Source organism: Cyanistes caeruleus, chromosome 18 (genome assembly GCF_971803275.1).
Source record: "Cyanistes caeruleus chromosome 18, bCyaCae1.hap1.1, whole genome shotgun sequence".
Classification (NCBI taxonomy): domain Eukaryota; kingdom Metazoa; phylum Chordata; class Aves; order Passeriformes; family Paridae; genus Cyanistes; species Cyanistes caeruleus.
Genome location: NC_141718.1, coordinates 13,536,119 through 13,555,565, shown reverse-complemented (window position 1 = coordinate 13,555,565; position 19,447 = coordinate 13,536,119). Strand labels below are relative to the sequence as shown.

The 19,447-nt window shown below is 49.0% G+C and overlaps 1 protein-coding gene across 14 annotated transcripts in view; it reads left to right on the top strand.

The window, feature by feature from the left end:
- The window catches only part of AIFM3 (AIF family member 3), a 50,362-nt gene that overhangs the window by 25,239 nt on the left and 5,676 nt on the right, over positions 1–19,447 (top strand). For 11 of the 14 annotated variants that reach the window (XM_086856664.1, XM_086856657.1, XM_086856665.1 and 8 more), the window contains 15 exons: positions 1,123–1,232; positions 2,642–2,751; positions 3,574–3,618; positions 4,807–4,903; positions 7,271–7,383; positions 10,226–10,312; positions 10,908–10,999; positions 12,764–12,894; positions 13,979–14,094; positions 14,416–14,487; positions 14,816–14,879; positions 15,805–15,881; positions 16,723–16,840; positions 17,759–17,857; positions 18,428–18,503. In XM_086856664.1, the coding sequence (XP_086712790.1) occupies positions 1,123–1,232; positions 2,642–2,751; positions 3,574–3,618; positions 4,807–4,903; positions 7,271–7,383; positions 10,226–10,312; positions 10,908–10,999; positions 12,764–12,894; positions 13,979–14,094; positions 14,416–14,487; positions 14,816–14,879; positions 15,805–15,881; positions 16,723–16,840; positions 17,759–17,857; positions 18,428–18,503 (1,407 nt within the window). The remainder of the gene's footprint in view (positions 1–1,122; positions 1,233–2,641; positions 2,752–3,573; positions 3,619–4,806; positions 4,904–7,270; positions 7,384–10,225; positions 10,313–10,907; positions 11,000–12,763; positions 12,895–13,978; positions 14,095–14,415; positions 14,488–14,815; positions 14,880–15,804; positions 15,882–16,722; positions 16,841–17,758; positions 17,858–18,427; positions 18,504–19,447) is intronic. The other 3 variants (XM_086856666.1, XM_086856667.1, XM_086856660.1) reach the window with 1 other exon arrangement.

The following is a 19,447-nucleotide window of genomic DNA, read 5'->3' as shown; positions in this document are numbered from 1 at the left end:
GAACTGCCATCTGTTTGTGTGCAGCTGCTTGTGGGGTGGCACTGAGAGTGGCAATGTTTGAGATGAGTTTTCCATGTTGGTATTCAGCCACTGATAATCAATCATTAAGTGCCAGCTCATGTCTGGTTTCCTCACTGGCCAAACATGAGATTTATATGGGGTATGTGTCCTAAATATAGTGCCCTTTTGTTTTAAATTTTTAATAGATTAATTTTCAATTTTTTCCAGAAATTTTATTATATGGAGTTTTTGTGCATCTGGCTGACCAAACGTTCCTGTTGTGCAATCGCCAAACTTCTTTTAAGGATATCATATCCTAAAATGTTATATTCATGATCTATGATTGCAATGTGTTTAAGGTCATTAATTTTTCCCCAGGTAACTATAAACAGACTTTGACAGTGGAATAGATAATACTTTGTCCTATGGATCCTGTTAGACAGACTCTTTTTCTTTTAAAACTTGAATTTATTTTCTTGGCATTTATGGAGGTGATCTGAGATATATGGGCTCCTGTAGTAATTGGAAAATTCAAATGTTGTTTTCTAGGTCCTACTGGTAAGTAGATATGGGGCCCATCCTTATCAGACCATTGATAGGTCATAATGTGCTGTGTGAGAAGGCCAAAAGTTCACCCAGAGCTTAATATTTTTTTCCTTTTGTGCCTGATAACTCAGAAGGGTTGTGGGGGATGGTTTTCCTGTGAAGGCTTTCCATTACTTGTGTTCCCTCCATTCTGCACCACTTTGACTAACTCTGCTATCCTGCATTGGACTGTCCCCCGAGATCATCACAGGGCACTCCTAAGGTCACTTGCTCCCACTGCCAGCTCACCCAGCAGCTGGGGTGGTGCTTTGAGCTGCCCCTTGGCACAATGATGGATAAATGATGGCCACTCAATGGCCCAGCTTGAATGTGCCCCAGGCTGGGACAGCAGAGCCACCTCCAAAGCTGTCTTGGTGACATGGAATGACCCACATCTGTAGTCACCTCAAGCCAGTAGCGAGCAAGCTGAAGGAGGAGGGGAGCCTGGTGGGACTGGGGCTGGATTGTAGGGTAGAGTGGTGGCATCTGCTGTGAGGTAGAGACTCTGCCATCTGTTTCCATATTCCTCCTTGCCAGGATGCGAGAAGTGGACCTGGGCTGCGGGAAGGCTCTGCTCATCAAGGATAATGGCGAGTTCCATGCCGTGGGACACAAGTGTCCCCACTACGGGGCTCCGCTGGTCAAAGGTCAGTCTGTGTCATGTCCTGGAGAGCAACCAAGGGCATCACAGGGCAAAGGACAGTCCCCTGACTATGCTGCCAAGCATGCAGCAGTGCTGCACTGCATACTCAGCATCACCTGGGCATCTTCTGGCTGGGGAATGCATGGACAGCAAGTTGGAGTTGTACAAAACACCCCAGAGCACTTTGCCATCTCTGGTTTGCAGCTGCCACTGCTGGTCACAGGGCTGGGCTTCTTCTAGTTTAAGGGAAAGAGAACTCTCTTTGGGATCCTTTCAGTAGCAAAAAGAATGTTGCTCATTATCACTTATTGACATGAAGTGGGATGAGGTGGAGTGGTTTCCCATCTTGGGACATAAAAATATGCATCCTGGCACTTTCTCAGCACAGGCTTCAGGCAGGTCTCTGCTCCAAGCCTAAGCGATGGCAGCAGGCAGTGCTTGCCTGGCTGTTTATTGGCATGCATCACCAAAACTGGGGTTGGGAGGGCACTTCACTGGAGGTGGGATCCTGGGGAAGACAGGGGACCATCCTTCTGAGTGTCTTCTGAGCATTGCTGGCCCAGCAGCTGTGCTGTGTGTAGCAGCCATGCTCTCAGCCCCTCCCCTAGGGTGAGCAGCTTCCTGAGCAGGGCAGAGGAGCCCCACGCTACCCTGGAGGTGAGAGCTCACTGCCATTTCAGAGACCTGTGGTGCATTCCCCAGACTGGCTGTCACACAGGGATCTCTCTGCGCACTTTGCTGCAGCCATAGGTGAAGGGGGGCTGCTCCTGCACCCCACACATGGTGGTGATGAGATGTGGCACTGCTGTGCCTCAGCAAGCAGAGACACAAGCTCAAGACCAGTCCATGGCCACATGGCGGCTTATGCTCTGTCCCGATGTTGTAGCAGGGAAAGCTGAAGAGGAAAGAGGTAGCAGCCTCTGAGCCAAGACCTAGAGAAAAGAATACATGGCTTTGGGCATGCCTGTGCCTCCCAAGCATGTGCAAGTGCCTTGCTGTGCCAGGGTCTGCTCTGGAACATACATACTCTAAATCAATGATGCAGTACTTGAGGCACCACTTGTTCTGGGTAATAGTGGGACCTGTAAGGATGATCATGAGACTCTGGGGATGGCAGCCCCATCCTGGCTGGAGAGTGAAGTTATATCCTAGAGCAGACAGCTTTGGAATTGTGCCCAGAGGTACTGGAGGACCCTGCCATCGAAGACATTTTAAAAGGAATTGCTCATAAGGGATCCCAGCTTGTCCCAAACATGCCCAGTGTGCATGTTCAGAAAAGTCCAGGTTTTTGCCTGTCCAGGTTGCCTATCCAGGTCCACATCAGCTGCCATGTGTCCTGTACCATGTGCCATCCCACAGGATGGGAGGCAGCTGCAGGGCAGCACCAACCCTGCTCTGCCATGTTCCCTGCAGGGGTTTTGTCCAAAGGAAGAGTCCGCTGTCCCTGGCATGGAGCTTGCTTCAATATCGGCACAGGTGACATTGAGGACTTTCCCGGCTTGGATAGTTTACCCAGGTTCCAGGTGAGATCCTTGTCCTTGCAGCAAAGGAAACCACAGAATTGCGGGATGCTCTGGGTTGGAAGGGACCTTGAAGCCCACCTCATTCCATCCCCTGCCATGAGCAGGGACACCTTCCACTATCCCAGGGTGCTCCAAGCCCACTCCAACCTGGCCTGGAACACTTCCAGGGATGGAGTAGCCACAGCTTCTGTGAGAAGCCTGTGCCAGGGCCTCCCCATCCTCACAGGGAACAATTCCTTCCCAATACCCCATCTGACCCTGCCCTCTGGTAGTGGGAACCCATTCTCCCTTGTTCTGTTACTGCAGGTCCTTGCCCAAAGTCCTTCTCCTGCCCTTTTGGAGCCCCTTAAGGCACTGGAAGGGTCTCTGAGGTATCCCTGGAGCCTTCTCTTCTCTTCGCTGAACCATCCCAGTCCTTCTCTTTTTATTGGGATAAGCAGCATTGTATATGGCATGGAACAAATATTTTCCAAGAATGTGCTGGTGTCTCCAATGGAGAGCAGTTCCTTCCTTCCTGAAACTCCTTTTCACCCACCCACAGGCATCAGACACCTCCTGGGAACCTGGGAGTGCCCAGTCAGGGAGATCTCAGGAGTAGGGTGGGAATGAGATAACATATGTAACCTTGGGGTAGAAATCAGGTTGTACACTGAGCATTGGTGAGTGGTTGATATCAATCAAAAGATCCCACAGCCTCGAGCTGGGATGAGCCCTGCCATGGCCTCAGCTGCTCCTACAGGTGACCTCACCCCTTGTTCCTTAGCTGTTGCCCAGAGGGAGCCCTTGCTGCTCTGCAAACCAGCACTATTCTGTCACCCTCAGGTGAAGATTGAGAAGGAGAAGGTATACATCCGAGCAAGCAAGCAGGTGAGGGGGCACTGACATCCAAAAATTAAGGCTAATGGTTTCATGCTTTGCTTTATGTGCATGGGGGTGGGGGGAAATGCTTATCTTTGATCCTCTGTTATGGGCAGAGGGATGTGTGAGTATACAGTTCATATGGAGGTACAAGTGGAGCAAGGCAAAGGTGTTGGGTTCCCCTCCCACCCAGCCTCCCTGCAGCTGCTGGATACCTGGCCTAGGCTGTCCATGCTTTCAGGTCTTACAGGTGTTTGTCCTGCCTTTGTCCTATGTTTCCTTAAGCTCAGAGCAGCTTCTAATTTAGCTGGTCCATGGAAAGAGGCCTCTTCCACCAGCCTTTTGGCATGGTGATGACAGAGTCCACTTGTGCACCCTCTTGAGCCCACACCTCAGCTCCTGCTGGAGAGCAGGAGCTCTACCTGCTCTACCTGCTGCAGGGGTAGAAAGGGCTCTTCTGCCCTGATGGGATGCAGAATGAAGCCCACTGAGGCCACTGCCATCTTTTTTTCCATGAAAAGAGTTATTTTGATGCATGGTTTTATGTACTGTTATGCCAATCCAGTGGCTCAGAGCCCCAATGGGCCCATTATAGCACTTGAGTTAGATCCACAGATGTCATCTGAGTAGCAGCACTTCAACTCTAACTGATTTGGGGATGAGATGAGGGGAAACTGAGTCTATTTGCTATACCAGGAACAGATTTTGGCCTCTAATGCCTGGGAACAAGGGGTCTGTGTAACAGGGCTACGCTGGCATAGGTCCATGCCTGTGCCCTGGTGGATCAGACAAGTCCACCAGCTTTGGATGTCAGGTGTACAAGCTCTGCTCAGGTTCAGGATAAAACTCCTGACAGAGCTTCTTCATTCTTGTCTCACCTGTGGTACAGAATTGCACAAGGACACACCTGCTTTTTCTATTACCCCACCACCACCCCAGCTCTGAGTAGCTGCATGGCTTTGCAGAAGATGACAGATTTATTTTTCCTTTGGACCTTGTAGGGGGTAGTGCACTGGATGTTGGAATGGCATTTGAATGAGCAGGGATTTGGAGTTGTTCAGTACAAGGGTGGGGTTGTTCCTTTCCTATCCATGTTGGTTTATGACACTGCGCAGTTGTCCCCATCCCTGCCTGGCTGCCCACAGTAATGCTGAGTAAAGATAATTGCTTTTCTTCTTCTTTTTGGTGGTGGCACAGGCTCTTCAGACACAGAGAAGGACAAAGATGATGGCAAAGTGCATCTCCTTGAGCAACTACAACCTGAGCAGCACCAATGTGCTGATCATTGGTGCAGGTAAGGGTGGCACGTGCTGGAATTACTGTGTGTGTCCCCTCCCAGGCAGGGATGCAAGGAGGGTGTGTCTCTGTGCCCTGTACCCTCTGTCACTTTTCCTGTGTTCCTCCTTGTGCAAAGGGTCACACCAGAGGGTCTTCCTGAACCTCTTTGTTCTACATGCTAATGATCTGAAGGTGCCCTGTGGTCCAGTCTGTGGAGCTTTGTAGTTCCCTGTTGCCATGTTTTGGAGTGAAGCCCAAATCCTTTTCCTGTTATTCCCTTCCCAGTTACATCAGCAACCCCTGATTTCCACAGATGATGAATGTAAAATCTTTTCAGGTCCCTATGATGTTGATATAACTTTTTCTCTTCTACCTTGCACTGTTTCATCCTATTGTAGCCCCAAAGTTCCTACCTCAAGATGCTTCTCTGAAAATAAGTTCTTCCATCTTCCCAGCAAATATCAGATCCCTGCCAAAAATAGCAAAGCTGCCAAGCTCCCTTCCCTTCCCTTCCCTTCCCTTCCCTTCCCTTCCCTTCCCTTCCCTTCCCTTCCCTTCCCTTCCCTTCCCTTCCCTTCCCTTCCCTTCCCTTCCCTTCCCTTCCCTTCCCTTCCCTTCCCTTCCCTTCCCTTCCCTTCCCTTCCCTTCCCTTCCCTTCCCTTCCCTTCCCTTCCCTTCCCTTCCCTTCCCTGCCCTGCCCTGCCCTGCCCTGCCCTGCCCTGCCCTGCCCTGCCCTGCCCTGCCCTGCCCTGCCCTGCCCTGCCCTGCCCTGCCCTGCCCTGCCCTGCCCTTCCCCTTCCCCTTCCCCTTCCCCTTCCCCTTCCCCTTCCCCTTCCCCTTCCCCTTCCCCTTCCCACCTTCCCCTTCCCCTTCCCCTTCCCACCTTCCCCTTCCCACCTTCCCCTTCCCGTTCCCACCTTCCCCTTCCCCTTCCCCTTCCCCTTCCCACCTTCCCCTTCCCCTTCCCACCTTCCCCTTCCCCTTCCCCTTCTCACCTTCCCCTTCCCCTTCCCACCTTCCCTTTCCCACCTTCCTCTTGTCCCAGTCCACAATTTGTTTATTGCCATTTTTGTAGAAAGCCTGATGGGATAAATCCCATCTACCAAGTTTCTGAAATGGGTTTGATGCCAAGGCTGGGCCATGTTGTGGTGAAATGGAGGGTGGGAGGAGGACAGGAGCTTCTTTTCCTGGGACTGGGAGGAAAGATCTGCTCTTGGCACATGGGTTATTTTTACATAAGTCTCAAGGTCTTGAATCACCAGATTCAAGTTGTGGAAATTGGGATCATCTAAAGTGTGTCTCAGAGCCTGAGCAAAGGGGAAAACCAGCTTGACCGGGTGACATTTTTCCCTTCCTTGTGCCCTGGCTGTTTGTTGACTGAATGCCAGGATGGAACATGCTGCTCCCTGAGGTCAGTTGGAATGTCCTGGTGTACAGCAGGTCTGGACACTCATCACAATCCTCAGTGAGGTCACTCCACAAGACATCATTAGCCACTGCTGATGAAACTTTCTCAGGCTTTACCAGATAAATTCACAGGTCTGTTAAAGACCAGAGTGTATTCTGGTGGACACCAAAGGAGATTTCAAAACTGGATTTTTGAGGAAGAAGTGTTGGGGAAAGACTGCTCGTTGAGCCCTGTGTCAGGGACCGAGATCCAGCCATGCCCAGCAGAGCTGAGAGCAATTGATTGCAGTCCCTTGCATTTGTGAGGGTCATTCTGACATTAGCACAGCATCAGCTCTGGTTCAGGATGCTCCTGGCAGCATGCACAGGATGTCCACCCACCTGTGTCTTCTTCCACTGTCCCCTAGCTCCATCAGTGGGAGGGTCTTGTTGACCAAACCATGATATGGTCCAGGTCCATCTTCTCTCAGTGGTGTTACAGATTCTGTGTCCCTAAAAACACTTATCATGGAGTGAGGCTTCCTTGGCTGAGAAGAGACTCTGGACTTCTCACCTGAGCTCTCCAGTCTCACCAGTTCAGTCAGGGAAAAAGGGATGTGCCAGCCAGGTACAGGGTGTGCAGACACTTCCCTGACTAGAGAAATCCAAGGGTCTGAGCAGCTGCTTGTGGCCTGGAGTTTGTGAGAGATGTGTAGGCATTGGCATCATTCCTCAGGTGTTCTCTTCGAGGGTTTGTGACAATTTAGGGACAGACAGGAAGATTAATGTCACAGTCCATAGACAGAGTGTCCCTTCTCCTGCCTCATGCATCTGCTCCAACCCATGTGAGCTGTTTGAGTTAGGAAATGCTGTGAAGTGAGGACAGGGCTGGTGAAGATGGCAGGTTTGGAGTTAGCCCCAGTGGGTTTAGCAGTAAAGGGCACAGACCACCCAAGGCCACATACACATGGCTGTCACTGATCTCCTTCTCCCTTAGGGGCAGCTGGGCTGGTCTGTGCAGAGACCTTGCGCCAGGAGGGTTTCTCTGACCGAATTGTGATGTGCACCATGGACAGACACTTGCCCTATGACAGACCAAAGCTCAGTAAGGTTTGTATCACTCTGGGTATGCCACATTTCTCCCCAGTTTTAAAATTTGCTCTAGGACCTTTCCCTGCTATTATGCATTGCAGCAGCAAGGTTCTGTTTCCTTCATTTTCCTGTCTCTGTTTCCCTTGAATTTTCTTCCCTCTTTGTGACTGAAATATGAAACACAAAAAAGGAGTTGTTCAAACTGATATAAGAGTACTCCAGGAGAAAAACAAGGACATTCTTCCTTTCCTTCCTTGTGTGGGTGGTAAGGCCCTAACACAGGGTGCCTAGAGAAGCTAGGATCCCTGGAAGTGTCCAAGGCCAGGTTGGATGGGGCTTAGAGCAACCTGGTCTAGTGGAAGGTATCCCTGCAAACTGAAATGAGACAAAATGAGATGATTTAGTCCCTTGCAACCCAAACCATTCCATGATTCATATGATGCTTTCTTCAAGATCTAATGGTAACTGTCTTAGCCAACTTGTACCTGGTTACTGGTAACCTGGGTCTTTTTTAAGTGTTTCTGGATCAAAATCTTTAAGGCAGTGAGATGGAGCATGTGAAAAAATGGTGTTGTCTACCAGGGTTTTTATTGGTGCCTGTCTCTTGCTGCCCAGGGATGCTTTGTGCCGTAATTTCGATGATTCTCAACTGTCATCACAACTTGATAATTTGATGGAAGTGCAAAGGTCACTTTTTCTGGCACACATCCCATTTTGCATTCCAGTTTATAGACACAGGATGATCTTTAATCAGATTCTTTTGCTGCCGATTCCTGAGACTTCTTTGATGTCAGACAGCAGCTCAAGTTGGACAGCAGCATTTGACCTTGGAGCTTGGAGATAACGTAAGGTGAACTATGTGTTGATCCTCATGTCAGGAATGCTTACCGATGGGGACTACTACAATCAAAGCATTTAACTCTGCTTCCAGCACCCAAAAATGGGATTTTCAAAGACAGGCAAACATGTCTGTTTGCACATGGCTGTTTGGGAGCATTCAGACCATTTCTGTGCTTCTGAGAGTCCTGCCTGGGGTGAGGAGCAGTTGCCTGGTACCTGCATCCAAGCATCACAGGGGTTGTGCTGGGGTTGCTCAGAGAATCTGAGAGCCGCTGTCCCAGCCAGACAGCTCTTCCAAACACTTATCCCCACGTATGAGTCTTAGATGGCTATTCTTCTCTCTGTTAAATAGTAAGAACATTTCACATGCAAGAGATGTTGTACATGGTTTGTTAAATCCTCTACTAGACCCCTCTGGTTGTAGTTACTTTTGGAAGGTGCACAAAGCCCATGGAAGAGAAGGCAGAATTTTGGGGAAGAGGGTAGGAAAAAATGAAATTTTCCTTAATCCTGTTGTGAGTGGGACTAAACCTGTTCAAGCCACTGGAGAAGGAGTGCTAACTCTGTAAGCAGCAGAGCTCTTGCTCCTGAAACTGCAGCACTGCCCTTCCTTTGCCCTGCCCTGCCCTGTTATCAGTCTGTCTCCAGGTCCTGCTGGACTGTTTCCCTTTGCCCCCTTTGGCCCATGACCTATTCCCTGTGTGTTGCCACATCTGTTACTGTCCTGAGTGCACCAAGCAGCAGCAAAAGCTGTAGTGGTTGTGCACTGTTCTGCCTTGCCCTCCTTACACACTGTCACAGAGAGGTCAGGTGTTTCTCTCTGTAAATGTGGATTATCAAAGAATTTGCAGTAAAACCTATATGATGCTGCCCCTGCCTCGAGTCCTGTAACACCAGACTCTCCTGAGCAGAGCATTGTCTGAAGTCAGAGTAAGGGAGTGTCTTGTCGGGCTCATTCCAGCCCCTGACCAGGCCACCTCCAAGGAGAAGGATCTTGCACATCCATCTCCATGGGTGAATAGGAAAGCCCTTGATTCCTGCGTCCCCTGTTGCTCCTGGATCAAGCCCAAACATCATCCCTGTGTGGCATGAGTAGATGCTGGTGCTGAGCCTGTGCTGATCTATAGCGGGGCTTGACCATGGCGCCTGTGCCTGTTCCTGCTACGCTGCAGGCAGGAAGGGGTACACCAGCAGGGAGCAGCCTGCACACTCAACAGGTCACTTGATGCTCAGCTTGTCCTCAGCCTGAATGAGCTTGTGTCCACAGAGTCAGGAGAACAGATGATCATGGGCTCAACCCTGTGTGTAAAGATGTACGTCTCACCCCAGTGACCAGGGAAGCCTGGGAAAAGCAAGAACCTTTATCTTGCAGCTGAAGATGTGCAGATATGGGCCCCACCCCCTTGCTTCAGCATTCGATGGAACTTGTGCAGCATAAATTGGGTACTTTTTAAAGTGTATCCTTGTGTATTAATGCTGCTCATTCTTACTGCTCTTCTAGCTTCCATTTGCCCTGGTAACTGGCTGCTTTTCAAATTATCATAGAATGGTTTGAGTTGGAAGAGACTTCTAAAAGTCATCCTGTGCCACCCCCTTGCTGTGGGCAGGGAATCCTTTTACTAGACCAGGTTTTGCTTCTGTCCAACATTTTCACAGCTTCCCTGGGCAACCTATTCCAAGGCCTTGACACCTGTGTTGTAAAATCAGGCTTTTCTCTTGCTCCTGTGAACCCGTGCATGCTGGGAGGGGCTGCAGTTATGGTTGCTTTGCTGACACTCCAAAGCACTTGCTGTGGTCCTGCCTCAGCCACTCAGCACCAGCCCCACGCCGAACCAGCAGAGAAGGCACCACAGCCCAGACCAGCCTCTTGTGACGACTCCTACTTGAACAGACTTTTATTCCAGCCCTGTAGAGCCATTCCCTTAACCCATGCAACAAGTGCTGACTTGTGCTGGTAGCAGCTGTTTCTCCACTCACCTGTTCAACCCACAGCAGCTGACAGAAAAATGGCTTTTTGCAGTCAATGGATTCCCACCCTGAGCAGATTGCCCTACGCCCCAAGGAGTTCTTTTGCACCTATGACATCGAAGTCTTGACTGAAATGCAGGTAAGGAGAGTCCTGTGTGTACCTGAAGGAAAGTGCTGGTATGCAAAGGCTATATTTAGGGAATGTGTCTCTGTTCTTGGCTCACTGTGTGCCACTGTGTGAATGTTTGGTCTCCCCCAGACCCCTCTTTTTGCCCCAGAGTGCAAGTTGCCTGTGGTTGTTCAAAACACAGCTAATGCAGTGCTCCAGTGGCAGGAAGGGCACGCTGGGTGTGACCATGGTGTGGCCATCTGTGGTGACCATCATGTGCTACCTGCCATTCCTCGTGTGGATCTTGGGAACCGGGCACCATCTGATAAGGATAATCAGCCTTTAAACAGTGCAGACAATGATGGATTAAATATTTCTCCCCATTATGTTATTTATATTGGGAGACATTCAAGGATTTGTGAAAAGGCAGCTAGGAATATATATGCTGTGGGTTGGCGAGGTTTTGGACAGCAGGGGACTAAAACTAACAGACTAACAAAAAGCAACTAACTAACAAACTAAAACTAACATGGAGTACTAAAACCTGACAGACAAGTTGATTGGGCTGGGACCTTGGTGAAAATCTGGGATTTCTTCCCTTAACATTATTTAGGAATGATTTTAGGTGGCGGCTGTGGATATCAAGAGCAAGATAGCTGTGTTCAAGGATGGGTTTAAGATGGAATACAACAAGCTGCTGATAGCAACAGGAAACATGTAAGCTTCAGACAAACATCTTAAAGATCAAGAGAAACTGTTTTATCTGAGAATGTGAGGAGCTTGTGCATGGGGATAAGGGATGAAATGTGGCAGGTGAATTTGAGCACTGAATTTGAGTATGGAAAAGCCAAGGAACACAAAAGATATTGGAAATGTGGAAAAGATAATTGGAAAATATCTATGATAATATATAGATGTAGATGTATGTATCTACATCTATATATTATCATCTATCTATTTCATATATATCTACATCATATATTATAGAATCACAGAATCACAGGATAGTTTTTGTTGGAAGGGATATTAAAATTCATCTAGACCCACCCCTGCTGTGGCCAGGGAATACTTTCCACTCGACCAAGTTGCTCCAACCTGGCCTTGGACACCTCCAGCGGTGATAACAGAACCTTGAACTTATTTCTTTAACAAAAGCTCCAAAGTGGAAATATTTTAATTTTTTTTGAGGGCATTTTCTGTCACATTGCTCTTCTTTTCACTCCTTGATAACACTCAGCCCTGACAGCCATCATCCCTCTGAATTTCCATCTTTCATTTTGTGCCAACCTTTAAGATCTTTCTCAGTCATTAAGGTTTAACACTTTGCTGTTGCAGCCTTAATTAGATGTTGCTATTGCCCCATTCTAGCAGGCCCTTTGGGAGCCTTGGCCCCAGGATAGGAATTTTCAGGACTGAACCTGGTCCAGCCATAGGGAAAGGTGGTATTGATGTGCTGGGATGCCGAGCATCACCCTGGATTGCTGTTGTCACTTGTGCCCTGGAAGTAGTGGATTAGTTTGTTTTCAGTTGGAGGTCTGTGAAAATTGGCAGTTTAAGCTGAAAATGAGGCATCCTGGCTCTCCTTCCTTGTGTTCCTTACATCAAGCCATAAAATGAAGTAGGAGAAATGCAGCCCCTGCATAATTTATGATCTGGGGAAAGGATGCTGTAGAACAGGCAAAGCAGGGACTTAAACTGGAAACCAAAGTGCCACCAGTCATAGCCAGTACCACAAGGAGTGAATAGCTGGTACTAGGTTGTACAGCATCACAGCCAAAATGCCATATGCACCAGCCACCCAATTAGGTTCAAAAGAGGATTAAGCCTCTGGCAATAATTTCAAAATTCTCATGCACAAGCTCCGGGTATACTGGGTAAATGTTTTTTAAAATATTTAGGATTTTCTGTCCTGTTTCCAGATGTGAGTCAGGTATGCAGGGGACAGATATTTAAAAATATATGGGCTCCAGTAAGTGCCTGGGGAGGGCACAGTTAAGCTGCTGCAGCATCAGAAGTGTGCCCATGGGAATGAATGGAGAGTTCTGCTCTCTGCATCTGCAGAGCCTTATCAAACTTTCAATATATGACTCCAAAGAACTGCAGGAGGACAGAGTGAATTTTCTATGTCCCATTAAATGTCATAAAAATGTTATGACATGCCAGTAATTGAGCATAGCAAGTAGAGTAAAGCAGTGCCTGTCCTGTGCTGGCTGCACTGCCCCAGGAAGGAGCTCCTCCCCTGAAGCTGTGGGTACACCAGTCCATGATGGACCTGGGGTGGCTGCTTAGCATCCCCTGCTCCACCATTGGCCAACAGCATCTGGGTTTTTCCATGTTATGTCTCCAGCCCAGAGAAAGGTGAAAAAAAGGAAAGTTGGGAATGTTCTTGGAGCCCCAAAGAGAGCGTCTGCAATCCTGACTGGGCACTGAACTCTGAACAGAGTTGGGAAAAGCAGCTGTATCACCCTCAATGTTTTCCAGGCCTAAAACTCTCAGCTGCAAAGGCAAGGAGATGGAAAATGTTTTCAACATCCGGACGCCTGAAGATGCCAATCGTGTGGTGAAGCTGGCCACGAGCAAGAATGTGGTGATCGTGGGAGCATCCTTCCTGGGTGAGTGCTTGCCTGGCCCGTGTCCCGGTCCCAGCTTTCCACCTCTGCCTTCAGAGGGGAAAAGTCCCTTGCCCTGGTTGTCACTGCCCAGTTAGAGGTAACATCCCCACGAAATTGGACGTGGGATAGTCCAACCTCCAGCCCCAGGTGCATGTAACGACATTTCTGTGCTGAGGAAATTGATTTTTCAAAGAGGCTGGGCTGGCATGGACACAGATATTTCTGTCCCAGTTTGAAAAGCACATGTCAAGACAAGTACTGGTGCTCACATGGGTCCAAAGCTGGTGTGTCTAGAGTGGGCTTCAGTCAGGAGAGTCTTTTTGGTGGGTAGGAGCCTGTGGGCTTATTCTCTTTTACATTTTAGGAGTGTGGTGAATTTTTAAAATGCACAGGAAAAGTCTTTGTTTCTTTGATGGTTCTTCTTTTTGCTTGATATGGTTCCAACAAAATTTTTGTGAGTCCTAACAAAATAAGAGTGGGTCCTGCAAGCCTTAAATGTAAATGGTTATTTACAGGGAATATATAGTCAGGGAATTTATTATAAAATGTTCATTATTTGTTTTTCTTTTAAAAAAGATAAACTTGCTTTTAATGGTTGAATCAATATGATCTACAGAAAACCATATGGTGTGGGGAGCCAATTGCAAACTGCAGGTCATGAAAAAGATTCTTTTCCAAAAAACCCCACAGATAGAAAATGTCTTGGTGGAGGTTCCCATGCAATTCCCAGCACCGAAATTCAAAATTCTGATGGGAGAAAACAGCTGCTCGCAAGAGCTGAGGTTGTCCCAGCTGTAGGACGAATGTTTCCCTTGGCTGAGGTCCCTTGTTCCTTATTTTTACCAGGGCACTTTGGGATTTCATAGCCAATTCCCCCTTTTGGTCTTTAAAACCTTCATCTAAGAACACCTGAATCAGTGTGATCCCTGGTGTGATCAGGTCTGGTGGCTCCACAGTTCTCCCAGGAGTGCAGCTCCAGCCTCCCCATTTGGAGTGGGTAAAGCTGTTCCTTGTCTGCAGCCAGGGACACAGGTCTGTGCTGTGTGGGTTAATGTGGCTGCTTGGACGTGGTTCTCTTCCCCAGGGATGGAAGTGGCCGCCTACCTCGCGGAGAGGGCGCACTCGGTGTCCCTGGTGGAGCTGGAGCATGTTCCCTTCAAGAAGTTCTTTGGGGAGAGGGTTGGCCGTGCTGTCATGAAGGTGACCTTGCCTTCCCATCTGGGGGTGTGGTAACAGCAGATTTTGCTTGTTTCATTTATTGCTCTAATTAATTTACTTCACATTTATTGACAAAGCTGTGATGACAGTAGTCAGTGAGAATGGGCTGTTTTCCCTGCCATGGTCCACGTGCTATGAAGCACCTTCTTCTAGTGCTATCTTGGGGATGTTATCCCCTTAGCAGTGCAGGTCAAGGCAAGTGTGCAGGGTGGGCAAGGCAGTGCTGGGGGCAGTGGGACATTAGGACCAGGATGGTTCAGGATCCTGGTGTTCCCTGCTCTGTCCCTTGTCCCCTCCCTCCAGATGTTTGAGAACAACAGGGTGAAGTTCTACATGCAGACAGAAGTGTCAGAGCTGCGGGAGCAGGAGGGGAAGGTAAGTGGTGGGCAGGGGCTCCCTGGGGGTACCGCTGTGGCATCCCCCAGAGCTGCCATTCCCTTCCTAGCGGGGTTTTGCTCTCCCCTCTTTCCTATCCCCTGAAATTCATATTCTTAGATTTGGCCCCCAGGAGCAAATGTATGCCAGTGTGGTGTGTGGGGTGTCTTCGTTGCTCCCACTCACCTCCTGCTGCTTTTCTAAGGAATTATAGTCAATTTGCATTTCACAAACGAGGTGAGCTGCCAGCTCGGCCTCCTGCTGCTACAGAGGGGTTTTGTCCCTAAAATAACTCTGATGTGCCCCCTGCCCCTTGTGTCTCCTGCAGCTGAAGGAGGTTGTGCTGAAGAGTGGGAAGGTCCTGCGTGCTGATGTCTGTGTCGTGGGTGTTGGTAAGGGTTGTGTGGGTGCAGAGCCAGGAAGGGAGGGCAGAGAAGAAGTTGGAGGGGAGATGGCATCAGGAGGTCCCTGGGCTGGGTTGCCAGGGGTACTGGCAGTGGTCTGCAAGTCCTGCTGCACTGCTACACATGAGTTTGCATATCTAAAAAAGGCATTTCTAGAGCCCCCACAACAAAATAAAAAAAAAAAATATTTCAGAAGTAATACATTTTTTTTCCCAGGAAAAAACAAAACATTTAAAGCAGTTTCATCCTCTCAAGATATTTTTTATTAAAACTTTCCCAAACTGAATTTTAATGTGTTTTTTTTTTCTTGTTAATTACTGCTTACAGCAGTCAAAAAATGTATCCCATACTATAAAATACTCCATAGAATATGATATTTTTCCCCTTTACACTTGCGGAGGAAAAAATTCCCTTTCCTTCCCTCTTTAAAATGCTGTGGACTGGAAGAATCACAGAACTAATTTAATCCTGGTTTTGTTGTTTTTATTGACTAGTCTGATCTGTGAAAAGGCTGGAAGTGAAAAAAAAAAAAGTAAAAGGAAGGTGAAAGAAATACACAGACTGGGGTGAGGCTGAGGAGCCCTGGCTGGAGACTGTAAGGTTCCATTTTAAATATATTTTTTTTCAAAGTATCTATAAAAGAGAATTAAATTGAAAATTATCTCCAAGCACTTGAAAAGGCCAGTGGACAAGTTACACTGTGGTGGCTTGGGCAGAACAGGGATCCTGAGGGATCAGAGGCTGATGCAGTGGGGGCTCTGTAGGGTACCAGATCGTGCTCCACACTCCCAGAATAGCTGCTGCCTGTCCCTGGGGGCAGCCCCACTGCCCTGGCAGGGAAAAGGTTTCAGGATCAGCCCCCAGGGCTGTGGAACACCAGACACTGCAGCAGTGGTCTTTGGCTTCCCCCCAGGTGCAGTCCCAGCAACAGCCTTCCTCAAGCAGAGTGGCATCAACATTGACTCCAAGGGCTTCGTTGTTGTCAACAAGGTGAGCTCAGGGGCAGCCCCTGTGGGAGGGAGAGGAGGAGGAGCTGGGTCAGCTCTTCTGGATGAGCTTCCTTGGGGCTCCAGACTGCTATCACAGGAGATTTTTGTGGCCTTTTATTTGCCAAGATTGGCAGAATTGGAATTTTTGAATTCTTTGGGCTGGCCTGTGCAGGGCCAGGAACTGAACTTGATGACCCTTGTGGTTGTCTTTAATCTCAGGATATTCTGTGAGATGCTGAGATTCTGGGAGCATCACTAGGAGTGCCTGGGACCTCTGTCTCTGCAAGTGGGGGTGTGCAAACCCCAGACCTGGATGCTCTGGCTTGGGTCTGGCTCTGAGCTGTCCTGGAGTATGGATATTTAGAGGGGGAAAAATTGAGATAGATCCATCTTTTCAAGGATCCTAAAAGATCTCATCCTTTCTCCCCACAACCAGTGACTGCAATGGGAGTAGTGTTGGAGCTGGTGGGTGTTGGTGCCTTGGGCAAAGGAGTCAGGAGGCTGGGGCTTAGTGCCATGCAGCGCTCATCCCTGCAATAAGCTGGGCTCTATCTGCAAACACCATCAAACCCCAGACTTCTGAGAAGGGCTCCAGGACACTAGTCAATGTGTCTTTATACTGGATAACCCACTAGCTGGGGGATACTGTAGGTCCCTGCATGTGTGTGTTCTCATTTGAAGGTGAAGAAAGCTGAATGAAATCTCCTCTGGGGGTCCCACAGCCAAACAGAGGTTTTCTGTGTTCTGAGGGACTGTGGCAGCTCTGGACCACTCCAGCTCTGGAGTTTCTGTTCACATAGGGCTCAAACCCAACTGATGCCCACCTCTGTTCCCCCCTGCAGATGATGCAGACCAACATCCCAGGGGTCTTTGCTGCTGGAGATGCTGTCACATTTCCATTGGCCTTGAGGAATAACAAGAAGGTGAATGTTCCCCACTGGCAGATGGCCCACATGCATGGTAGGTACTTTGCAGAAAAGTGCCTTTTCCAGATTCTTAGGAAATTTCCAAATCCTCCAGGGCAAGAATGAGACAACTGCCAACAGAGAGACTGAGTGGTTGTATTGAACATTCTGAAGCATGTGTATCTTATGCTGCCTGTTGTGTCTTCATCTGTCAGCATTCTTGCCAAGCTTTGCCTAACAATGCCTCATCACCAGCACAGAGGAGCCCAGGGACAGGCTTTCCCATATTCCTTTTGCTCCCTGGCACTGCTGTGGGAGCCAGCTCTACTCCCTGTCCCAGGACATTTTAGGAGCTCACATCCTAATGCCAGCCTGGGCTCAGGTTCCCAGCTGGACTTCCCACACTGCCAAGCTGGCCCAGGAGTGTTCAGCAGAGCTCCGATCCTTCTCGCCTCTTGTCAGCCTGGAACCCCTGGTGTGATGGGCTACCCTCATGGCCACAGTCCCACAGGGGGGTTTCCTGTGCCCTGGGTGAGAGGTTTTAGAACCACAGCTCTGAATTCAGTCTTTGGACACCTCTCCCTTGTCCAGATATGCTTCTGCAGCAGGGTCTGTACTCCAACAGTCTCCATGCCCTTCCAAGGGTTTGTCTATCCCATCCCCATCTAGGGTAGGAGCTCAGCACACTGTCAACCCCGTCACTATTGCACAAGCTGGGGGGAAAGAGTCCCATGGGTATACATGGCTCATGGCAGTGGAGGTGATGAGTAGGAGCTGCACCATGGGAAGGAGTCTGAGTCCATCCTCATGTATTTCCTGCTTTGTTGCTGTGTGGGTTTTCTCAGAAGCAGTTCTTGGTTTTCCTGTACTCTGTGACTGCTGGTTCACTTTACTCTGTGATGCCGTGACCTGAGGGCAGAGCATGGAGCTTGCCCTGGAATGACAATTCCCCCATCCCAGTGCTCTCTTGCAGGCCGCATCGCCGCACTGAACATGCTGGCCCACGGCACGGAGATCAGCACTGTCCCATACCTGTGGACAGCTATGTTTGGGAAGAGCATCCGATATGCGGGTAAGGGGCTCCCTGGGGCTGCTGTGACTTTGTGCTGCTGGAGGTGTCCTGGGACAGAGAAGCCAGGGTCATGTCCTTTACTGGGAACCCTCCCCACCAACCTCTGCCACAGTGCTGTTTCCCTGCCTGGCTTCTGTGAGGGTTCAGTGTCTCTGACACCCATCTGCCATGAAGTGCACTTCTCTAAAAACAGAATGGAGGATTGACTTAAATTAGATATTGGGATGAAATTCTTCCCTGTGAGGGTAATGAGGCCCTGCACAGGTTGCCCAGAGAAGCTGTGGCTGCCCCACCCCTGGAAGTGTTTAAGACCAGGTTGGACAGAGCTTGGAGCAACCTGGGTAGTGGAAGGTGTCCCTGCCTGTGGTAGAGGGTGGGAAAAAGAGGGTTTTTTAAGGACTTTTCCAGCCCAAAACTCTCCTGTGATTCTGTGTTTTTTGGAACCTGCATCTCCTGGTGCTGGTCTCTTGGTCACTGCAGGATGTTCTCCATGTAGTGCTGGAATGAAACACCTTGTCTTAGAGCTGGATCTGGAGGAATTGCTGCTGAATCCACTTCTTTGCTTTTCAGGCCATGGGGAAGGATTCGATGATGTTGTCATTCAGGGAGATTTAGATGAACTGAAGTTTGTGGCATTTTATACCAAGTAAGTGTTTCTCTTATCCATGTTCCTACACAGACATTCACCTGAGAATACTCTGCTAGGCCGGAAAATAGTTGTGCCAGAACTTCTGTCAGTCAGTTTTGTTCACCTCTGCAGACTGAGCTTATGGAACACTTATACAAGGCCCTGCAGAAATGATGTTCTGATTGTACAAGTTAAACTGGTCTTTGGACCTGGTGTCTCTATCCCTTGTCCTCATAATCTCTGTGGGCAGACGATGGCTTATACTGGCAATTCCTATCAAATATTTTTTTCCCATATCATCACCATATTAATGATTTGTGACCAGTACTGGACAGAGTGCTCTGTCCAGAGAAGCACTATTTCTGCTTCTGGTTTGACAAATTGAGCTCAAAAAACTCTTCTGTCTATCACAAGCTGTGAAGGTTTGAAGGAACTCAGGAACTGTTACATCTGTAGTGAAACCCAGCTCTCCCCCGGCTTGGGAGCCTACCTGGGTATGCATTCTTGAGATGTGTTGGCTGCTGGGATGTGCTGCCTGAGCTGTTCTGGAGCTGTGCTGGCTGTCTAGACTGGAAAGTCAGTGCACCATGAATTTATCTCAAAAATGTTTGCTGCTGTTTATTCTTCTATTGCCTTTGTCCATCCCAGTCTGAAACCAGTGGCTACAGAACATCCTCATGCTGGAACCAGAGGGGTTTCTCCAAGTGCTTTCTGATATTAAGGATAAGGAGAGGGAAACCAGGGAAGAAAAAGGCTGCCAAGCTCAGCCATCAAACTACTTGGCAGCAGCATCCAGGCAGGGATCAGGAGGGAGCTCAGGACACAAGCCAGCTCTGGCTCTGCAGACATCATCTCACTGCCCCTCTGTCCCATCTGAAATGGACCCCATGCCTTCTCCCTCCCTGAGGTTGACCCACTTGCCCATGTTGCTCCAGAATGGAGCCTGGCATCTAGATGTGTGC